The sequence below is a fragment of the Dioscorea cayenensis genome, chromosome 13, assembly GCF_009730915.1.
Source record: "Dioscorea cayenensis subsp. rotundata cultivar TDr96_F1 chromosome 13, TDr96_F1_v2_PseudoChromosome.rev07_lg8_w22 25.fasta, whole genome shotgun sequence".
Lineage (NCBI taxonomy): Eukaryota > Viridiplantae > Streptophyta > Magnoliopsida > Dioscoreales > Dioscoreaceae > Dioscorea > Dioscorea cayenensis.
Window position 1 is genome coordinate 4,462,155 of NC_052483.1, and position 19,993 is coordinate 4,482,147.

Here is a 19,993-nt window from a genome sequence, read left to right on the forward strand (position 1 = left end):
TGCTCTTGGACCATGGAAACCCCTAAAATTAAAATGACCCCTTTTTTATGGTGGTCAAACTCTAATTTCATACAACGACACTAATCGCCCTATGATTATAGTAGAAGGTTCAGTGAATTACACCATTAGGTTTTACCCTAATCCGGGGAGTTCTAAAGCATATAGCCTATTTCTTGATGTGCACTATATGTTGTGATCTATATATGATTGATTTCTCAATCCTAATCTTGCAAATCAAATATGATTTTGGGCCTTTTGAACAAACAAACACAAGAATGAAGGAAACATAGAAGATTCATAATAATAACTCAAATAACCGATATAATAAAAAGGAATCCAACTACAAGTTTATCTCAATGCTCAATGATCCAAGGCACCAATAATAGTTTAGCCTATCATATTATAAGATATCAAAAGAACATCTAAGATTTGAGACATTAATGAAAACGTAGAAAGAAGTCCCATAATGCTACTATTGATGTGCATGTGGATGATGGAATCGATTTCGATTTTAATCTATAATCCAACTGGTTGATATAGAGACATAGTACAAATATAGAGAAATTCATACTAAAGATAATTTAAGTGCATGAGCTTATATTATGTGCAATACGTGTTTCATGATATGGTTCAACTACATACTATTTTTTATTTTTTTAAATTATACAATAAAAAGTTGAAGCATTTAGAAGTTACTTAGATGTGTAATGATAATTTGATTATTTATTATTTTCAAAAAAATTCATATATATATCACCACAAAATGCATATATATATATTTATGATAATTTTATTTACTTTCTAATTTCATTGTAAGTAAAGTGCTATTTAACAAGTTGGTTTCATGAGGATGTATACACAAATATGCATTTATATGGGTATATATACAAATTCTCATTTATCTTTATTTCTCAACATATTATATTTGTTCTTATATAACATGCGTTTTTATAATTAACTTAATATCTTTCTAATTTCATGCTCTATTAGTTTGAAGCTCACTGGATTTAAAATAACATTTTGTTATATTTATTTTTAAATGATAGTTAATGATACTTATTGGTTTCTAAATACAATGAAATGATATTTTGATGAGTTTATTTTGATGAGTTAATGGCTAACCTCCAAGATCTTGGCAGGCTTACCAACTGACTTTCCCATGAAATTCTACTAGTAGTTATCCATGTCGTTTTCCTCTATCAACTGTTTCGTCGCCTCTGGGTCTTGGTGCCAAGTGATTCACCAGCTGCTGAGTCGATGAGGTGCCTAGTGTTCTAGTTGAGACCGTGATGGAATATATGAACTTCCATCCATTCCAAGAGGTTGTGGTGTGGACATGATGATTGTACAATGTTCATGTATTCTATATTAATTTGTACACTCAATTGGCATGTATTAGAACCATATTGTGGAATTCAATGCTAAATATAGTGTGTTGTGCATTAACAGGCTTAAGGCAATGCTTGAAGATGAGAGAGAGCCAAAGGAAGCATTTCAAACCTAAAAAAAATTAAGTTGGAGCTCTCTTAGAATCATTAGAATAAGGACAAGGCAAATTGTGAGGCTTACGAGCAGCTTACTATCGTCCTTACAACCATAAGTCAATTCCAGAAGACCTTGCTTATGCCTGAAAGGGGGATTCAGAGCCAAGTCAAAGGACCTATGGGCAAGGCTTACACCCTTAAGGATGCCCGTAAGGACCATCGAGAGGAGCTTACGATCACAGCATAAGCCCGTAAGGGCGGTCACAAGAAGCTAAACAATGAAGCTTACGGTTTAATGCTTATGCCGTAAGCTAGACTGCAACACAAATAGAAGACCTTACAGACAGGGCTTACGGTCATAAGTCAACCCGTAAGGCTCTTGACAACCTTGTCCAGCTTCCTTACAACCTAGCCTTTACGTTGGTAAGCAACCTATAAGCAGTCGGGTAAAAATCAAACTTATGAAAATATTTAGGCCATCTTCTATTCTATTTTTCTATTCTATGGAGGGGATTCTTAGAGGAGAGGTTGAGGAAGATAAAAGGTGAATCTCCAGCACCTAGAGAGTAATTTCAAGGGGGATTCGACTCCACATTCAAAGGGATTGAAGATTGTAGCCGTCAAGCTCATCTTGGTGGCATGTGTGGAAACTTAGATAGGGATTCACCGGTGATTCCTCATCAACATGATTAAGAAGGAGATTTTGATAGCTCTCATGATTTCCTCCACTATTTGTATCTTGAATGCTTGCCCTCCATTAATGAGGGCTCATTTGTAGATGTTTAGGCATTGTTGAACTCTAAGGTTTATCTCTTTGATTTTGGTAGTTGGATCTTTGGGGCTTAATTGATTTCTTATTTGCAATCATTTCTATTTGAGTCTAATTGTGTGATTGAATTCTTGGTTGCTAACGAAGTGAAAAACCTTGCAAACATACTTGGTATCGTAATGTGACGAGAAGAAATTCTCACTTAGCATAGAATTATCACAATTCGAGAGGATAGTGGGTATACCTCTGGTTAGGATATCTAGGATACTTTGTCTCTGGCAATCCTTCCGAGTGGACTGATGATGATTTCTATGCTTTTTGCAATCATGTGGAGAGGATTTTATGAGAAATCGCATTTCTACCCTATATCGGATTAGGGGTAATCTCTCTCTTTAGGGGAGGGGAGATCATCTATATAAGAGATTACCATTAGTTTACAATAAGGTTTCATATAGTGTTAATGCGATTGTGTGGATGTCTGTATCAGTTCTGCACCTATTCAATTACACTTCACAGGGGTTTTGTATATTTCTAGAAAGCTTTCTAGTCAAATAGGATTGCATGTTTAGACAACCATCATCCCGTACCTCATAACCCTAGAGGGATGCTATGCCCGGACATCGCTTTCTTCCTTGATTTCTCTCCTGTTACCTCCCGTAGTTTCTTGCTTTCACTTGTTATTATTCTCACACACATCACATAATCTTTTAGGCTATTTTTTGGGTATAGAGTCATTACTAGTATTCATCTCCTTCCTTGTGGACCGACACTTTTCTTTACGCATACTTTATTACACGATCAATACATACACTTGCGTCCCTGTCAAGACACCTCCTCAATAAATCTTTAAATCTCTCCTATGCCTCAAGGAGTGACTTTGAATCCAACTAAACAAAAGAAGTAACCTCCTAATGTAACTTCATCCTCCATCCTGGTGGGATGTAACGGGCCAAAAAAGCCTCAATAAGTTATTCCCATATCGTGATAGAAGCACTAGGGAGGGTTTGTAGCCACTTCTTGGCTCTACTCTTCAAAGAGAAAGGAAACAGTCAGAGTGATAACGTCATCGAAGATATTGTTGATCTTCAACATATTACACACCTCAAAGAGCCCTCCAATGTGACTGTTCGGGTCCTCATCCGGCAAACCATAAAACTTTACTAATTGTTGTAGCATTTGCACAAATGCTGGCTTGAGCTCAAAGTTATTCACAGCCACTAGTGGGCGAACAATACTGGTTTAGGAACCATCAAGAGTAGGACAAGCATAATCGGAAAGGGTTCTTTGTCGATCCCCTTGATCCGCCATGTTGCCTGACTATTCTTCTTCAACTCTTATTATTAATGATCCTATTTCAAACAATAATATTGCCCTCAATCTAGTTTCAATCAATTTCTCTATATTGTCTTTGCCTTCCACCAGTCATGTCGATTTACGCTTAGGTGGTGATAACTACTTGGAGATGCGTATTTTGTACATCATTTATACTATATTTAGCATGAGATTTTATATGTTTAGCAAAAAACTAGTACATAATTTCATTCTTTTGTTAGCCATGTGTTTTTATTCTGTCTTAAGGCTAAAAAGTGAATATGGAGGGGTTTCGAAGCAAAACATAACAACTTGCTGAACCAGAGCATCACCACGGCTCACAACGGCCATGGTGACATCTTCTAAGATAAAGCATAGAGTCATAGAGAATAGCTTAGAAGTTATAGTAGTCTCCACAATGGCCATTGTAAATCATAATGGCCATGACCTATCCACACAACACCAAGATAGAGCATGCCAGGATTGGACTTGTGGCCCAAGCAATAAAACTTTCTAACCACGGTCTTCACAATAAAAGTGTGGTGAGGCTGTGGTGGACTAGGTTATAAACACCATAGGTTTTACAATTGGGGAGGGATTCTTTTGCAGAATTTGGGAGAGGTGATGGGATTTCTGGAGACCTTTGTGGCTAGAGATAAGTTTCATTAATATCTCAGTAGATTCTAGTGATTTCTTAAGGAAAATTCAACATGCATCAATAGTGGAGAGCCACAAAGAGATTTGGAGTTCTCTTGACGATCTTGGGACTTCTCAACCTCAACCATTGGTGATCTATTTTAGGGAGTTAGTTTAGGAATACTTTTGTGATTCTTTTATTTTAGATGATTATTATTCACTGATTTATACTTGCATATCCACTAGAGGACCCAAATTTGTGGGGAATTGCATGTCAATGTCCTTAACTTATATTTGTGAATTCTTTTGGCAATTCAATATTCTTTATAGTATTTTGTGATTCATTGCATGCTTATTTGATGATATTTTATTGATGTAGTGAGAAAGATATGCCCACACATTAGAACACTCATGCTTTATTTGATCTATGCATGTGCTAAGAGATTAGGCATAGCTAGGTTTCTAGATTAGGGTTTGACTAGCCCTTCTAGTGGAGTTCTTGAACTTAAGGCGGACATAGGAGGCTGGGTAGAAGAGATTCAATCTTAAGTTCCTAGTGTTTTAGATCTGGTTGCCAAGATATTGGGACCATTAGGCCCATGAATTCCCCCAATCCAATACAAGATCGGATTATCATCTCTTAACGCTATTTCACAAGTGATTATTAATGGAATCATCATACGATTGCCCAACTCCTTCCAAGTACCCTTCATGATCCTCAATTTTATTATATTAATTAATTTCTAGAAGTAAATTTAAGAAACACTGTATACGTTCAACCTATTAATTAAGCAAAAAGGAAGTAATAGGAGCTTCTCATCGTCCCCTAAGGAATATGACCCTCATGTTCACCCACGAGGTATTACTTGATGACCCGTGCACTTGCGGTATATTGATAAGTGCTTATGCATTAGTAATACGGAGTATTCTTTTCTTGTGTTGAGCATTACTTTTATCAAGTTTTACCGCTAATACATGTGTATTTGTGTTACTTTGGTGCATGTAGGGTTGTGGAGCCAAATATGAAAGAAAAAAGCCAATGTAGATCGTGAATGTACTATTTGATGAAATCTTAGAAGGAACAAATGCGAAGACACAAGTTGGGTTCAAAGATACTTGAATGTGTGTCAACCTCTGTGTATTCAAGCAATCAATTGGTTTGGAGGGGCACAAAGGCAGTCACATTTGCGTATTCCAACTCATGCAATAATAGCAAGATCGTCACTAATGAGTAAGCTTATTGAAGAAGCGACGCGATCTACGGCATAAACTTGTGCCCGTTTATGTTACCTCGATGATAAACATGGAATCGGGAGCAATTTGGCGTGATACTGTAGCAGGTACTGTGGCAAAATACTATAGTAATTCATTGTAGCAGTTACTGTTCACAACCCGCAGAAAATCAGGATTCTAGAAAATCCACATGCCCGTGTGAAATTTCTAGAGGGGCGTGTGGAAATTCCACAGGGGTGTGTGGAACATCCACAAGGCTGTGTGGATGCTCAATTCCAGCCTATTTAAAGCCATGATTCAGCCCGATTTGAGGTTCTTTTTTTTAATCTTTTCTCTAACTTTTGAGAGGTATTGCGGTTAGGGTTTAGAGAGGTATTGGCAGGCTTTTGGAGTGGTTCTATGATTTCAACATTGTTTTTCTATTGGAAGAGCTATTGGGGGAGCTTTCGTCAGCACCGATCCGGTGAGGTGTGTCCTAGGCTTAACGAGGGGACCTTTGGAGAGGACGAGGCTGCTCCACAAGACCATCAACATGAATATCGAGGGGGTTTTCCTATGGATTATTTGTTTTTACTTTCAATTTTACTATTGATTGTATCTTGCTCCATAGAGAGCTAAACCCCCTCGTGGGTACTTGGATTTATGAACCCTAGGATGTATTTGTTTCATTAACCTTTTATTATGCTTTCCTTTATTAATGTTTTTATTGAGTTCCAATCTTGAATGCTTGTTGAATGATTTCTCCCTTACAGTGATACTAGGATTGAGAGTCCATCTTGTTAGCCTTTGTGGATGAGTGACACACCATGAGGGCTAGACAATGCTAGATTGGAGAGGGTCGAGAGGGTGAGTCGAGAGATAGCGGAGCGTCCCCTTTTCCTTCCGATGTGATTTATCCTACCTCCATTTCCTAGAGTTCTTTGTGGTTACAATAGAGTGAAGTTCTAAAGGATGAACTCCGTTGGGGCTTAGTTGCGCAAGCAACAGAGTGAAGCCTTAAAGTGAACTTTAGTATCTGAGGCTTAATTGTGACTATGGGCCTTTCGCCTGGACCAAAGGATTTGGTCTACATATAGGAATAGGGTTTATCACTTGGAATCTCTAGAGCTTATTACAACTTTGTATAGTGTGAGGTGTTGAGACTGATCGATTTCTCCGCCGGGGCATAGTATAGAGTTAGTTAGGAAGCATAATAGTTGGCTTTGCACTTGAAGCAATAATCCTAGGCAGAATAATATCTGAGTACCCCACTTCTTATCGATTGCCTTTCCTCTCACTTATTTGTGTCTCTCTTTCTTATTTCTTTTATTTTGTCTGCATTACATCTTATCAACACAATCATTGTTTCATCTTCCCTTGGTTAAGTAGCAATCTTGGTGTTTTTATTCCCTACTCCCTGTGGATACGATACCCACTCACCTGGGATTTATTACTTCGATAAACCCATGCACTTGCGGATCACACGCAAGGGGTGTGTCATATATACACACATACATTGTGGCCTTTGTCAAGTGGCATACACTGCAATCAAAACAAAAGAAAAGAAATCATAAAGAAAAAACTAGAGAATGAAAGTAAAGAATGTAAGAAAGAATAAATGGCTAAAGTAATGGAAAACAGAAAGTGTTCCTAATATCTCAAATCTTGCCCGACAACAATGCCAAAACTTGATAGGGATGAAAGTGATAACTGTCTAAATGTATGTATTATTAATGTATTCTTTGATAATTCGATGACAGCCCTTTGTGTGGTTTAATCATTTCTATTTGTGTTACAGGCCTAGAAAAAGCCTACGTGAACCTAATAACGCATTCGGAAAGAAATCTACACCAAAAAAGGCGTTTTAGGGCCTCAAGCACTATAGCACAACGGGATGAAGAATTTGTGAAGTCTCGGGTTTTGTTGACGGGTAACCTGAAGGTCGTGAAGATGCTGGTAAGCCGGTTGATGATTCTACAGTCACTGTAGCAATTCTACTGTAGCACTTCACTATAACAATTCACAAAATTTTGGCAGAAATCCCGAGGCTCTTATTGATTCCTTCATGCCTGTGAACCAAGCCATGAAGCCATCTTGAGAGAGGTTTTAAAAGGAGTTTTAGGGCAAAAAAAGGGGGTCTTCTTCTTGGACCTTTTGGGTCGCCGCCCCACCTTTCTCGCTAATGATTTCCGGTGATCTACTACGCAAAGTTTCACCAAGAGGGAAACAAACACTGGAGGAGGAGATAGGTGGAAGATCCAAGGCATAAAAGTGTTGTTTGTGGAGAGATCTTGGCGAACCTTCAAGATCTTCTCCATTCAATGGGATCTAAAGCTAGAGGGAGTAGTTCTTGCTTCTTTTCTTGTTCATTTGTTCCTTAGAATTGTATGAGTGTTCCTCTTTCATGAGGAACTAATTTATTTGTGGTTTAGACATGATGAACTCTAGGGTTGTTTGTTTGTAATATAGATGATCATCTTTGTTGATGTATTGTTGGATGTTGTATTTCTTTTATGAAATCTTGTAGTTTGTGGTTCTGGCTATGTGTTCTTTGATGTTTTGAATTGTATGAGAACTCTGTGGTTTAAATTCTAGGTTGTACTTGGATGCGCGGGATACGCCCTTATATTAGACTCACATAGCTTGAAAGGGATACATGTACCAATGCACTGAGGGATTTGGGTATTTGGTACCCCCTCCAACCATTATGGATAAACCTAGATGTGTGTTTGACCCTAATTAAAGATTTTCTGACACTCATTGCAAATAGGAGGATTTGGTCAGAAGGGATTTTAAACCAATACTTGTATATGATTAGAGGTAACCACCGAGGGATTTGTGATTAGCTACTTTAGGAATCTCTTGGACCAACTACCATCACAATATTTCATCCTAAATTGAGGACCTAATGACAACCCTAGTGGGATTTGTTGTCCAAATCACCCCTTCCTGTGTTTAATTCTCCCTTGAATGGCAATTGTCTGTAGTAGTAGTATAGATTTCATTCTAGTTAGTTCTTTCTCTTTTTATAATTACTGTTCATCATTCAAAGTGTTAGGCTAGGAAATAGACAAAAGGGAAATAATAGTATCTCCTTGGCCGCATGGAATACGGCTCCTGTATCACACACATAGTATTGCTTGACGATCCCGTATACTTGCAGGTGATCACATCAGCAAGCGTACGCACCGATCAAGTAGTAAAGTGTGCATGCAAGCAAGGTATTATTGGTTCATAGGGATGATTAAGACTACTATTATTAACCCTAATCCCAAAAGTTAGCCTAATCAAAGTCATGATGTTGAGCAAAAGAACTTAAAAACAAAAAGTGAGAAATACGAAGTAAAAGGAGTAGACAAATCAGGAGAAGAAGTGATGTCCTGGTATAGCATGTCTCTAAGGTTTTGTTTAGTTCAGGATAAAGGTTATCTAATCATGCAATTCTATTTGAACCACGAGATTTTCTAAATTACACTAAACCCCTCTTGATAGGGTAAATAGTAGCTAATTCGATACAGTGTTGATGCAGCCACCACACAATTACCTTATACTCTGTTAAATGTCAATATGAGTTAAAAAGAATTTCTTAAATAGGTAATCCTTCTTGCAAAGAGATTACCCCTAATCTGAATACAAAATAGAGATGCAATTTCTCCTAAAATCTATTCCACATGATTACAAACAGCGCAGAAATAACTTATTAACCCACTCGGGAGGATTGAGGGAGAAGAATTCTCCAAAGTACCCCATTGCTAGACTTACTCATAATCCCCTCTAATCACAGTATGTCTATGCTAGGTGGGTATTTCTACTCATCACAAAGCACATCAAATATAATAAGTAGGGCTTTAACCAAGATAGTAATCAATAAATACAAACGCGCAATTAGATTCAAATAACATGGATTGCAATTAAAAAACAACTAAATCATAGGGATCCACAACCAATGTCAAAAGGTAAAATCCTAGAGTTTAGCTATTCGCAAACATCTACAACATTATCCATCCATTAATGCATGGTAAGCATTCAAATTACAACACATGGTAAGAATAAAACAAAACATTAAAACTCCCTTCTCAATCATGAAGGAGGTTGATCGTCGGAGAACGCCTAGGGACTTTCCACAAACCCTCCCAAGTTAGTCGTAACAGCTATGATACGATCATTCTTTCTTCAATGGTGCGGTGGAATCTCCTCCTAAAATTGTCTCCCAAGCCCTGGAGATTCACCCCTCTTCTTCCCTTTACCTTACCTCCAAAATAGAACAAAAGATGCCTTAAAAATCCTTATCAAATCTATTTATACTATGTCACTTATAGGTTATTTACGTGCATAAAGACATGTCTGTAAAGTGTTGGAGATGATGGGTCACGAGCCTTACGAAATCACTTATGGTCGTAAGTCCCATCCGCAAGGTCTTTTGTCTTGTGTTACGGTCCATCTTATAGCTATAAACGCTGCATAGTAAGCTTCTTTTATGTAGCCCTTGTGATCATCTTTACAGGAATAAATCTTTGCTCATAAACTCCTCTGGATAGTCCTTACGGATGTAAGTCCTGCCCATGAGGTCCTCTAGTTTTGCTTTATACTTCTCCTTACAGGCATAAGTATGCTCGTAAGGTTCTCTAGAAGAGCCTTATGGCCGTAAGTCAGGCAGTAAGCTACCCGTTAGCCATCTTGTTTCTCTTGTCCTAATTCAGTTGATGCCGAGAGGGTTCCATCTTCTTCATTTAGGGTCTAGAATACTTCTTTTGACGCTCTCTTCTAAGTGCTTCCTAAAGCCTAAGAATACAAACACACTATTTTTAACATTGAATTCCACAATATACTTCTAATACATGCCTAACGAATTTATAAAATAATATAAAATAATGGGATATTGTACACTCATCAATATATATATAATATCTTACTATTGGCCATGACAACAATATTCCTTTTTTTTATAAATGTGATAAGTGCTTGAATTTTTATTTTTATCTTATTACTATTTGACACAATCGCATGTATATTGTATAGTTGATTGATTTTTACAGCAACTAGTACTTGATTTAGTATTATTTTGTATTCAAGCCATTTTGATGATAAATAGAGGTTAGGAGGGCTTGACACTGAGGTTAGATATAAAGGAAGTCATCTAAGTAGATTTGAGGCAGCATCATCTATAATGCTCAGGCATGACTAACAAAGAACTCCACCAAATCAATAAAATGGTGAAAGATATAGGGACTCTCTATGTTTAGTTAATTAATTATTCTCTTTTTGCATTGATATGCACTCCTTTATTATGAGGAACTAAATTCTTTTGGTATTTGTGCATTGATGAACCCTAGGAATTGATTTGTATACTAGACGTTGGACATCGGTTTATTATTGAGTTTCTTTTGAATAAGATTCTGAAAAATTCTTGAATATACATGTTTTATATCATAAATTGATGCACTTCGCTTTTCATTTTGATCATTTAGAGTATTTTTGGTACCTAATTTGTTCCTTTTTCATGTTTAGGTCACAAATTATATCCGTGAAGCAAAAGAATTGAATTTAGAGTAATTTTGAGTCAAAATTAATCGAGTATTAATGCTCTAGGATGTGATACAAGCATCAACACGGTTGAGTATTGTAGCAAGATACAATATAGTACTATAGGTATATTGTACTGCCTTGTAGACCTATACATTATGAGATATGGCATTATAACTACATCGTTTTAGTCTCGAAAGACAGCCTTGGTCAATTTTAAACTAGACTTTTTACGTTTTGCTCGAGATTCTTGATTCTGCTTGCAATTTATATTAGAGATTATTTTTGAGTTTGACAATGCACTCCAATTGTAAATTTTAAGAAAATATTTAAACAAGGATTCAATAAACAAACGGCATATTGGGGACCTAAGTCATGTATACACTTTTTCGAGATGCACACAATTATGCAGGGCTAAGTGTATAAGTCTTTGAGGTCTTTGGGATTACATTTGATATAACATTTGGGAGAAGAAGATTTTTAAACTCAATGTTTTTATTTAGAAAAAAACCCTACAAGTATTCTTTAGGAAAATAGAACTGGATGTCTTGCTCTTTTAGGCATCAATTCGCATGTGCCACATTTACTAGTTTATTAGATTATCAAATTATTAGTTATTAGTATACAAAAAGGAGTGTTGAGATTATTGTGTACAAGACTTAGTTGATCATTATAATTTGTGTACAAAATGTTTAGTCAGTACTTGCAATGTTGTGTTGCGTTATGTGAGGATTTTAATAGTTTTACTAGGCATTCTCCCGGTTTCACATCGGAGTTTTGCATAAATAAGTAAGTGCAATTAAATTTTTTTTCAATTATTAATATCATAAGTAATATAAAATAAAAACTTATATAGAATAAAAAAAAATTAATTTATTTTTTGAAACCCTCTCAGACCAAATTATGAAAATAATATAATTAAACAACTCAATGGACACTGTTGAGAACTTTGGATTTCAAAGGTTTTATGGACATTTATTGCATAAATAAATAAGTGCAATTAAAATTTTTTAATTATTAATATTATAAATAATACAAATAAAAACTTAAATATAATAAAAAATTTAAATTTATTCCTTCAAATGCTATAGGAGCTTATTAAAATAATATAGTTAAACAACTCATACAATGGAAACTGTTGTATACTTTCAATTTCAAAGGTCTTATAGACAATTATTGCATAAATAAAAAAAGTGTAATTAAAGTTTTTCAATTATTAATATCATAAATTTTAAATTTATTTTAGATTTTTCATCTTCTTCTACAATTGTCTATTGATCTTCCCATAAACCCAATCTATATCATTTAATAAATATGAAACTATTGGTAATTTAAAAAAAAAAAAAGCTTATGTTGTAATTTAATGTAATACCTAATAAATGTTGCTAATTTTTTATTCATTTAATTATAATTTTTTATTAATAACACAATTTTTTTCATATTTTATGTCATACTAAATAAATATTGTTTATTCTTTTCTAAACCAATAATTCCAAATAAATTTAGCAAAGATTTTCAATTTCGAAAGGCCATATGTTTCCATGAGTACGTCTTATTAAATGTTTAATATAAAACTGGCTTAATACCCATGATACATCGGTTCCATTAAATCTTATATATTCATAATACAATGGGGAAAATTCTTTAAAAAAGAGTTTAAAAATCTGCATTGCAACCCTCTCCAATCAGATTATCATCTGTTTTCATTAGGAGATCTTATTTAATATAATAATATTATCTATCAGTCTCCTATATCACTTTTTAACATTTAACATAATACCAAATAAATATTTTTAAACCAAAAACTTTAAAAAAAAAAAATATATAAGAAGGACTTAATTTAAAACCGATTTAATGGACATGATGAATCTATGCCACTTTAATTATATGCATAAAAAAAAAATGTAAAAATCTTCCTTAAAACACTCTCCAATCATATTATCATCAATTTCCATTAGAACATCCTATTAAATATCTAATATAAAACCAATTTAATGCTGATGATGAAATAATGCCTATTTTGCAATTAAAATTTTTAATTATTAATACCATATTTAATATAATAAAAATATTAAAATTATTCCTTGAATCACTTCTAGAGCACTTTATACATCTACTTCAATAGTATGTATAGATATTAGGTTTACTACTATTCGATAAGTTATAACCAAATTATATATGTTGCTGATGATCAACATGTTTTGAGCATTTTATATATATGTATATTGATGTTATTTGATATTAAATTGAGTAACCACTACCTAACAAAATACTTACTCGTGCTTGTGAGGAGGTAGATAGAGTCGAAGATGGTTTTGAGATCTAATCTGTTTATGATGTTCTTTCAAGTTTTGTGAAAGAACTCTCCAGTATAGATATAGGTGTTTTTTTCTTCTAAATAACCTTTGTGTTTTGGATTCTCTATGTGCATTTGTGCATACTTTCAGGTGTTTGTTAATAAAACCTCTTGTATTCGCTTCTTTCAATAGTATTACTCAGTTGTTGGTTGACAACCCTGGGGTATCACATCCTCTTCATAGAAATAATAATGTCTTTATTCATGAGAATTGATCTCAAAAAATAAATAAATAAATAAACAAAATAGGGAGTTTTAAAGGAAAAGAAAACCCTTTTTTCTTAGCTTTGCAGGGAATCTCAGAACTAAACTTTGGTCTCTGAAGCAACTGTCTCATACTCGGGAGAAATCCACTGTGCGTGATTTATGCTTCACACTTGGTCGAATTGTACTAATATCACTTGTGTTTTCCAATCCTTTTTTTGATAGCCAATGTCTTCTTCCCCTTTCCAGCTCACTTCAGTTGGTTTCACGGCTACTTTGATTCCTCTTGTCGTCCAAGGTTTCAACATGTCATGAACAGTGTAAAACAAATAGTACATGTCACCGACACTCACCAGTAATAGGCACAGACGGTACTCAGCCCCACGTTTTATAAATATGTTCTAATCTGTGTGTGTGAGATATCCAAATCCAACTTGTGTACCTGTGCTAATAATGGCTTGTTCCCATTTCCAGCTTACTTCACTTGGTTTCACTAGGACTGCTCTCTCTTCTCTTCCAAGGTTTTCACCAAGTCATGAACGGTGCAATAAGAACAATATTAATGTTCAAAAGTGTTCACAAATGATCAGCAACATCAAAGCTACACACTTGGACTATTCATCATCATCATCATCATCATCAGTCACTCAGCGTAGGTCTGCAAATTTCCAGCCAACCATATGGACTAATGATTATCTTCAATCTTTGAAGGACGATGATTTCATGGTGAGCTTCTTCTTCTCTCTGATATCCATATATTATTATGATCTTTAGATCTATTATGGGATTTATTATTGTTGCTCGTACTTACGTGAAATGCATATAGATGTCTTAATTCACTGTCGTGATGAAAAGCTCAGCGTTATCTGTGAGAAATGGAGCACTTGGAAGCTATAGTAGAGTGTTACTATTTACTAAATATCAAGCTCAAAAAGCTCAAGTTGGGGCAAGTTTAGTCATTGGATTTTTTTTAAAGAGAAATTATTGGATATTTTTTTAAAAAAAATTCTACTATATATAATGAACTGGTTAAATCCTAAACAATATTTATTGCTTCATACACATTAAAAAAAAAATTGAATAAACAGATAATGCATAAGAAATTCTAGACATATTGTAAAATGCAGTATGTGTGTGTACATATCTATATAATGTGATAATCAACCATGGAATTGATAGATTTCCCAAATTTAGTAATCATCATCGCCAAAAAAAGGAAAAAATAAATAACTAATTTAAAAATTCATGGTTACTTCAGGATAATTTAATTTTTTGATTATGTATATATATAAATAGTTAAGAATTTTGAGCAATTATGAACGCAAAACTGAATATTTGTGGAGTTAGTCCTTAATTCTGATTTGCCCTGGGATTAAAGAACATTTCACCATACATAGGTGGAACCTATTGCTCCCCGAGTCTAGTAAGTACACTTGGGATTTGGGTTTTGCCAACATGACTCCAGCATGACAAGTGCTTAACAATGCAAAAGTACTCAAATATCATCCACATCAAAAGCTCAATATTTGAAGTACCACTCTTCTTCATCATGCAATGACTCCAAGCCAACGATATATATATGCTCTCATTATCTTCAATCATTAAAAAATAATCATCACATGACGAGCTGCTGCTTCTTCTTCAACAACCAAATCTCTTCCTCTCACATCATATATATAATTAATATTATTAGTTTTCGTGTCAATTTTCTTTTAATAATTATCACTAGGTATTTTTTAAATATTATTTATAGGGCCATATATATACTAATTAAATCTCATGTAGGAGGAGAAATTTACATCAAGGATTGAAAAGTTGAAAGATGCTACAAAGCATTTGCTTCATGAAAACAAAGAGACCATCCATCAATTAAAGCTTATTGATACTCTACAGCAGCTTGGAGTTGCATATCACTTTGAGCAAGAGATCAAGGATGCCATTGGTAGCATATATAGTTTGATGAACGTAAATATTAATATCCTAAAGGATGATTTATTTGCCATCTCATTGCTCTTTAGGCTTCTAAGGGAGTATAGTTTCAAGGTTTCACAAGGTTAGCTATATAATATTTCATAATAATCTCTCTCTCTCTCTCTCTATATTTATATATATATATATATATATATATATGATATTTTACCATTTGTCACTGCAACAATATCCTCTTATTTAATTTTTTTTAACAAATATAGATAACTAATTATTTTAGCAAAAAATATCTCGAATCCTACACTTGTCGTTGGAGGGAAAAGTATTATACCAACTCTTTTTTAAAAGAAAATTATTATTAAAATGTTTTTCTAAAAATAAAATCTTTGAATAAATTTAAGAGAATGTAAGCTATAGTTAGATGTGCTTTTAATTTTATTTATTATCTTTTAACATGAATTCTTGAGTGAAAAAGATAAAAAAAACAAAATTTATTAATCATCTTAAATGATCATTTAATTATAATTAAAGAATAAATTGTCTTAGTTGATATTGATCTTAATTCTCATATCTGCACTTTTCTTGTGGATAGGAGTTTTTGATGGTTTACTAGATGAAAGTGGTAATTTCAAATTGAGCCTTTGCAATGACATAAAAGGAATGCTTAGCTTGTACGAGGCTTCTTATCTTGTCATAGAAGGAGAGGATACGATAGAGAAAGCTAGGGTTTTCACAACCAAACACCTTAAGTTTATCATGAAGGAACAAGACATAGATCCAATACTCAAGGAACATGTAGAACATGCTTTAGAGTTGCCAATGCGTTGGAGGATGCCAAGGTTGCACACTCATTGGTTCATCAAAATGAGTGAGAAGGAAGACAACATGGACCATAATTTATTAGAGTTTGCAAAATTAGATTTCAACATGGTCCAAACTATACACAAAAGAGAACTCAAGCAATGTTCAAGGTAAGAGCAAATAATGAAATAATTCATATGTATCACTTCATTATAAACATTTACTCAAATTAATTATCACAGAAATTCTGGAGAGTAGACTAGTAAAAATATATATGTATATCTATATAAACCATGATAAGATTACATGAAAAAATTCCTGAAAATAAAGACTCTAAAAGAGATAATGTGATTTTATATACAATGCTTGATATATATATATATATATATATATATATGCACACAATAATAATGTGACTTACATGTTTAGAAGAGAACTAGAAGATTATTTTTAATAAAAACAACAATAATATTAGATGAACATGATGCATCCTAAAAATTAAAGAAAATAAGATGAGTGACTTACATGTTTGTATATATGTATGTATATTAAATTAATTGACAGGAGATTATATGTTACAGGTGGTGGGCTACTCTCAATCTTCTTGATGATTGCTACTCTAAGCCTCCCGCAGAGACAGATTAGCTCTACAGCTCACTTATCTACGTATAGTGGATCGGATATTTAAACCAGAATTCTCTGTCTTTAGCAGACTCTTACCAAAGTCATTAGTATGAGTAACAATTATAGACAGATGTCGATTTACTGACATCCATGGATCTCTTGATGAACTGAGACTTTTCACTTCTGCTGTTGATAGGGTGATTCATTTTCCCATTTGGGCAAATATATGTATCAAATAATGTGTACAACATATACTCACTGACCATTGTTATGTGTTTTGATAAACCTTTTCAGGATGGACAAAGTTAATGATGATAGATTACCTTCGAAGTATATGAGAAGATATGTTTCTAGGACTCTTCAACTGCGTCTATTGATATTGCATGAGGTCCTCAAAGAAAGAATGTAAACTGCATCCCATATCTAAGGAAATCAGTATGACCCGGCCTCTACTTAATTAGTATTATAATCTCAAGATTACTATTATATATTATTATGCTAATTCTCAGCATGTCAACATTTAAATGGGTGATATTTACTTTTGATTTTGGAAACTATATCATTTGTCATCCAGCTGATTTGATCGATTAATTGAAGTATATCTTTTAATTAAGCTTATCTTATGTAGATTTTATTCCTATATATATACACGTGGATTCTAAGCCTCTGCAAGCCTTGTGGAATTATAAATTAATATTAGATTATTTTAATTATAGAATAATATTATATTTTTTTTGTTATTTTAATTCTATATAATTAACTTTCATGGTTTTAATTTTTTTTATTATATTGTAACCTATGACACTATTTTACATTGTTTAATATGATGACAGTGGCTAGAATTGTGCAAAGCTTATATGGTGGAGGCAAACTGGGCACACAGAGATTACAAACCAAAAATAAAGGAGTATTTGGATAATGCATGGATTTCAATTTCAGCCTTTCCTATACTTTTTCATTCCTTTTTTTGCATAAGTGAAGCTATATCAAAGGAAGCTTTAATAAGTCTGGAGAATTTTCCGATTATAATGCAACAATCGTTCCTAATTTTTCGCCTTTGCAATGATCTTGGGACATCAACCGTAAGTTATTATATTTTATATATATAGCTGATGCACAATATTATTATTGAAAGTTTCCATAACTTTGAAAAGCAAGTATACATTATAGTGTTCCAAATTGGAGAGTTCCGGACTAGAGCGGAAAAAAAGTTTTTCAAGATTCTTTGATTGAAAAAATTGATTGTTAGAACTATATGAAGCAATGTATGTCTATTATTGGTGGAGTTTAATGGTGCAGATGAGCAATACACCATGTACATATATGTGTGCAGCGGAATATATACTATTACTGATGTTATCTTAAATGTTTGCATTTTATGTTTTAAATTGTTATTCAATTATTTTGTGTTTTCCTTGTACCTGGTAATATTAGTAGTGTCTCTAGGTACTGGCGTCTCTTAAGCAGGGGATGGAGGCACTGGCTTGTGCACTGGAGGCTATGGGCCTTTGGTCTTATATAAATTTGTTTTATTTATTTATTTATTATGAAAATTTTGTATAAATCTATTGTTTGGCCACATGATTTTTAGTGTCCCTAGTACAAATTAGTATACATGTGAGGGAAAAATTATATATAAAAATATTTGTATCTATTATTTTGGTTTTTAAGTTTTACTAGTTTCACTATCACTGCCATTAAATCTTGGATATTTAGGCTTCCGTTTTATTAAGGTCGCAGAAAAATTCCAAACTCTCTGCTTGTTCTTTGGGACTTCTAAGGTCTTTTTAGGTTTCTATATTGTCATAAGTAAATACCAAAGGTTAAAGAGACAGAGCTTATGTAATAAAAGCTTTTCTTCTTCTCTATTATTTATTTTATGGGTGGGGTCCAATAGTGGTATATTTTTATCACTAATTGAGAAGCAACAGTATTTTTTTTTTTTTGTTATTCTTCTCTTTCTTCTGAATAAATTTATCTAAAATTAGGTAGGTTTATTTACTTCTTATTTATAATTTCACGAGAAGAGGTGAGTAGAGTGATGTCGTGACAAATCCATTGGAATGCTACATCGTGAGAAAGGTGTTTCAATGACAATAGCAGACGGTCGTAAAAGATCTTATAAAGAAACATGGAAGGAATTAAATACAAATCATCACAAATAGTTCTCCGTTGGGTATCCTTTAATAATTTGGCCATGGATGTTGCGTGGCACATTGGCATCTACAAATATGGAGATGGATGTGAACAAAAATGAGACCAAGGATAAAGTTATATCACTTTTGATGAAACCCATTTTTTTTGGTAAGATGTAACTATTATCTTTATGTATGTTAATTTCTTGACTTTAAAATTTAAAACGATATTTTACCTAATATATATAATTAAGCAATCAAATTCAAACCAATAAGTTTATATTTTATTTATTAATATATTTTATCATAGCCAGTCTGATTTTGAATTCTATTTGTTAATTTATTTTCAACATATTTTAATTTTATGCTTTATATAAATCATACAAAATTGATAATTAAATTGTTATATCAGACTCACATTTTGTATTTCACTCTTCTTTTTATTGTCTAAATTATCTTGACTTCCAGTTACCTATAGATCCATACTAAAGCTCCACAAGTTCCTCGTAAAATTTCATTGCTTTCTCAATTCTCCTTTCTACTTCATTTCTCAACCTAGAGACTAACCTTAGAGCTTCATCCTCATCTCTCTCTCTCTCTCCCTCGTTCAACCAGGCTTAAGGTAGGAACTTTTAATTTTTCTGTCGATTATAAGTTGGGTCCCTTTGATTATACCCACTTGGGGCTTGGATCTCATGTTTTATCATTTGACTACCTTCTTACCCGATATCTTAGATTTTGTTTAGGACCATCGGATTGGGAAGAAGATTTAGAAGAGATGAATCAAGGGGTTAAACAGGAAAGCTTGAATTTTAAATTTTTATTACTATAGATAAAACCCCAGCATGAGTAGAGTTGGATTTTATGTTTTTGTGATTCGTGTATTAATTGTTTCAAGGAGGAACTTGGAGGTATTAAGTTGATTTTTCTTCTTCTGTCACAGTTTTTTTTTTTTTTTTTTAAAAAATAGATCTTCTTGCAGTGAGGATTAGCAATACATTAACTTCCA

The 19,993-nt window shown here is 33.5% G+C and overlaps 1 protein-coding gene across 1 annotated transcript in view; it reads left to right on the forward strand.

Moving 5' to 3' along the window:
• The first annotated feature begins 13,899 nt into the window (after positions 1 to 13,899).
• Positions 13,900 to 19,993, forward strand: part of LOC120274613 ((-)-alpha-terpineol synthase-like) — a 10,399-nt gene continuing 4,305 nt past the window's right edge. The window contains 6 exon segments of the mRNA XM_039281156.1: positions 13,900 to 14,221; positions 15,281 to 15,548; positions 16,017 to 16,395; positions 16,807 to 16,848; positions 16,980 to 17,051; positions 17,053 to 17,153. Coding sequence (XP_039137090.1) covers positions 13,949 to 14,221; positions 15,281 to 15,548; positions 16,017 to 16,395; positions 16,807 to 16,848; positions 16,980 to 17,051; positions 17,053 to 17,153 — 1,135 coding nt within the window. The 5' untranslated portion in view covers positions 13,900 to 13,948.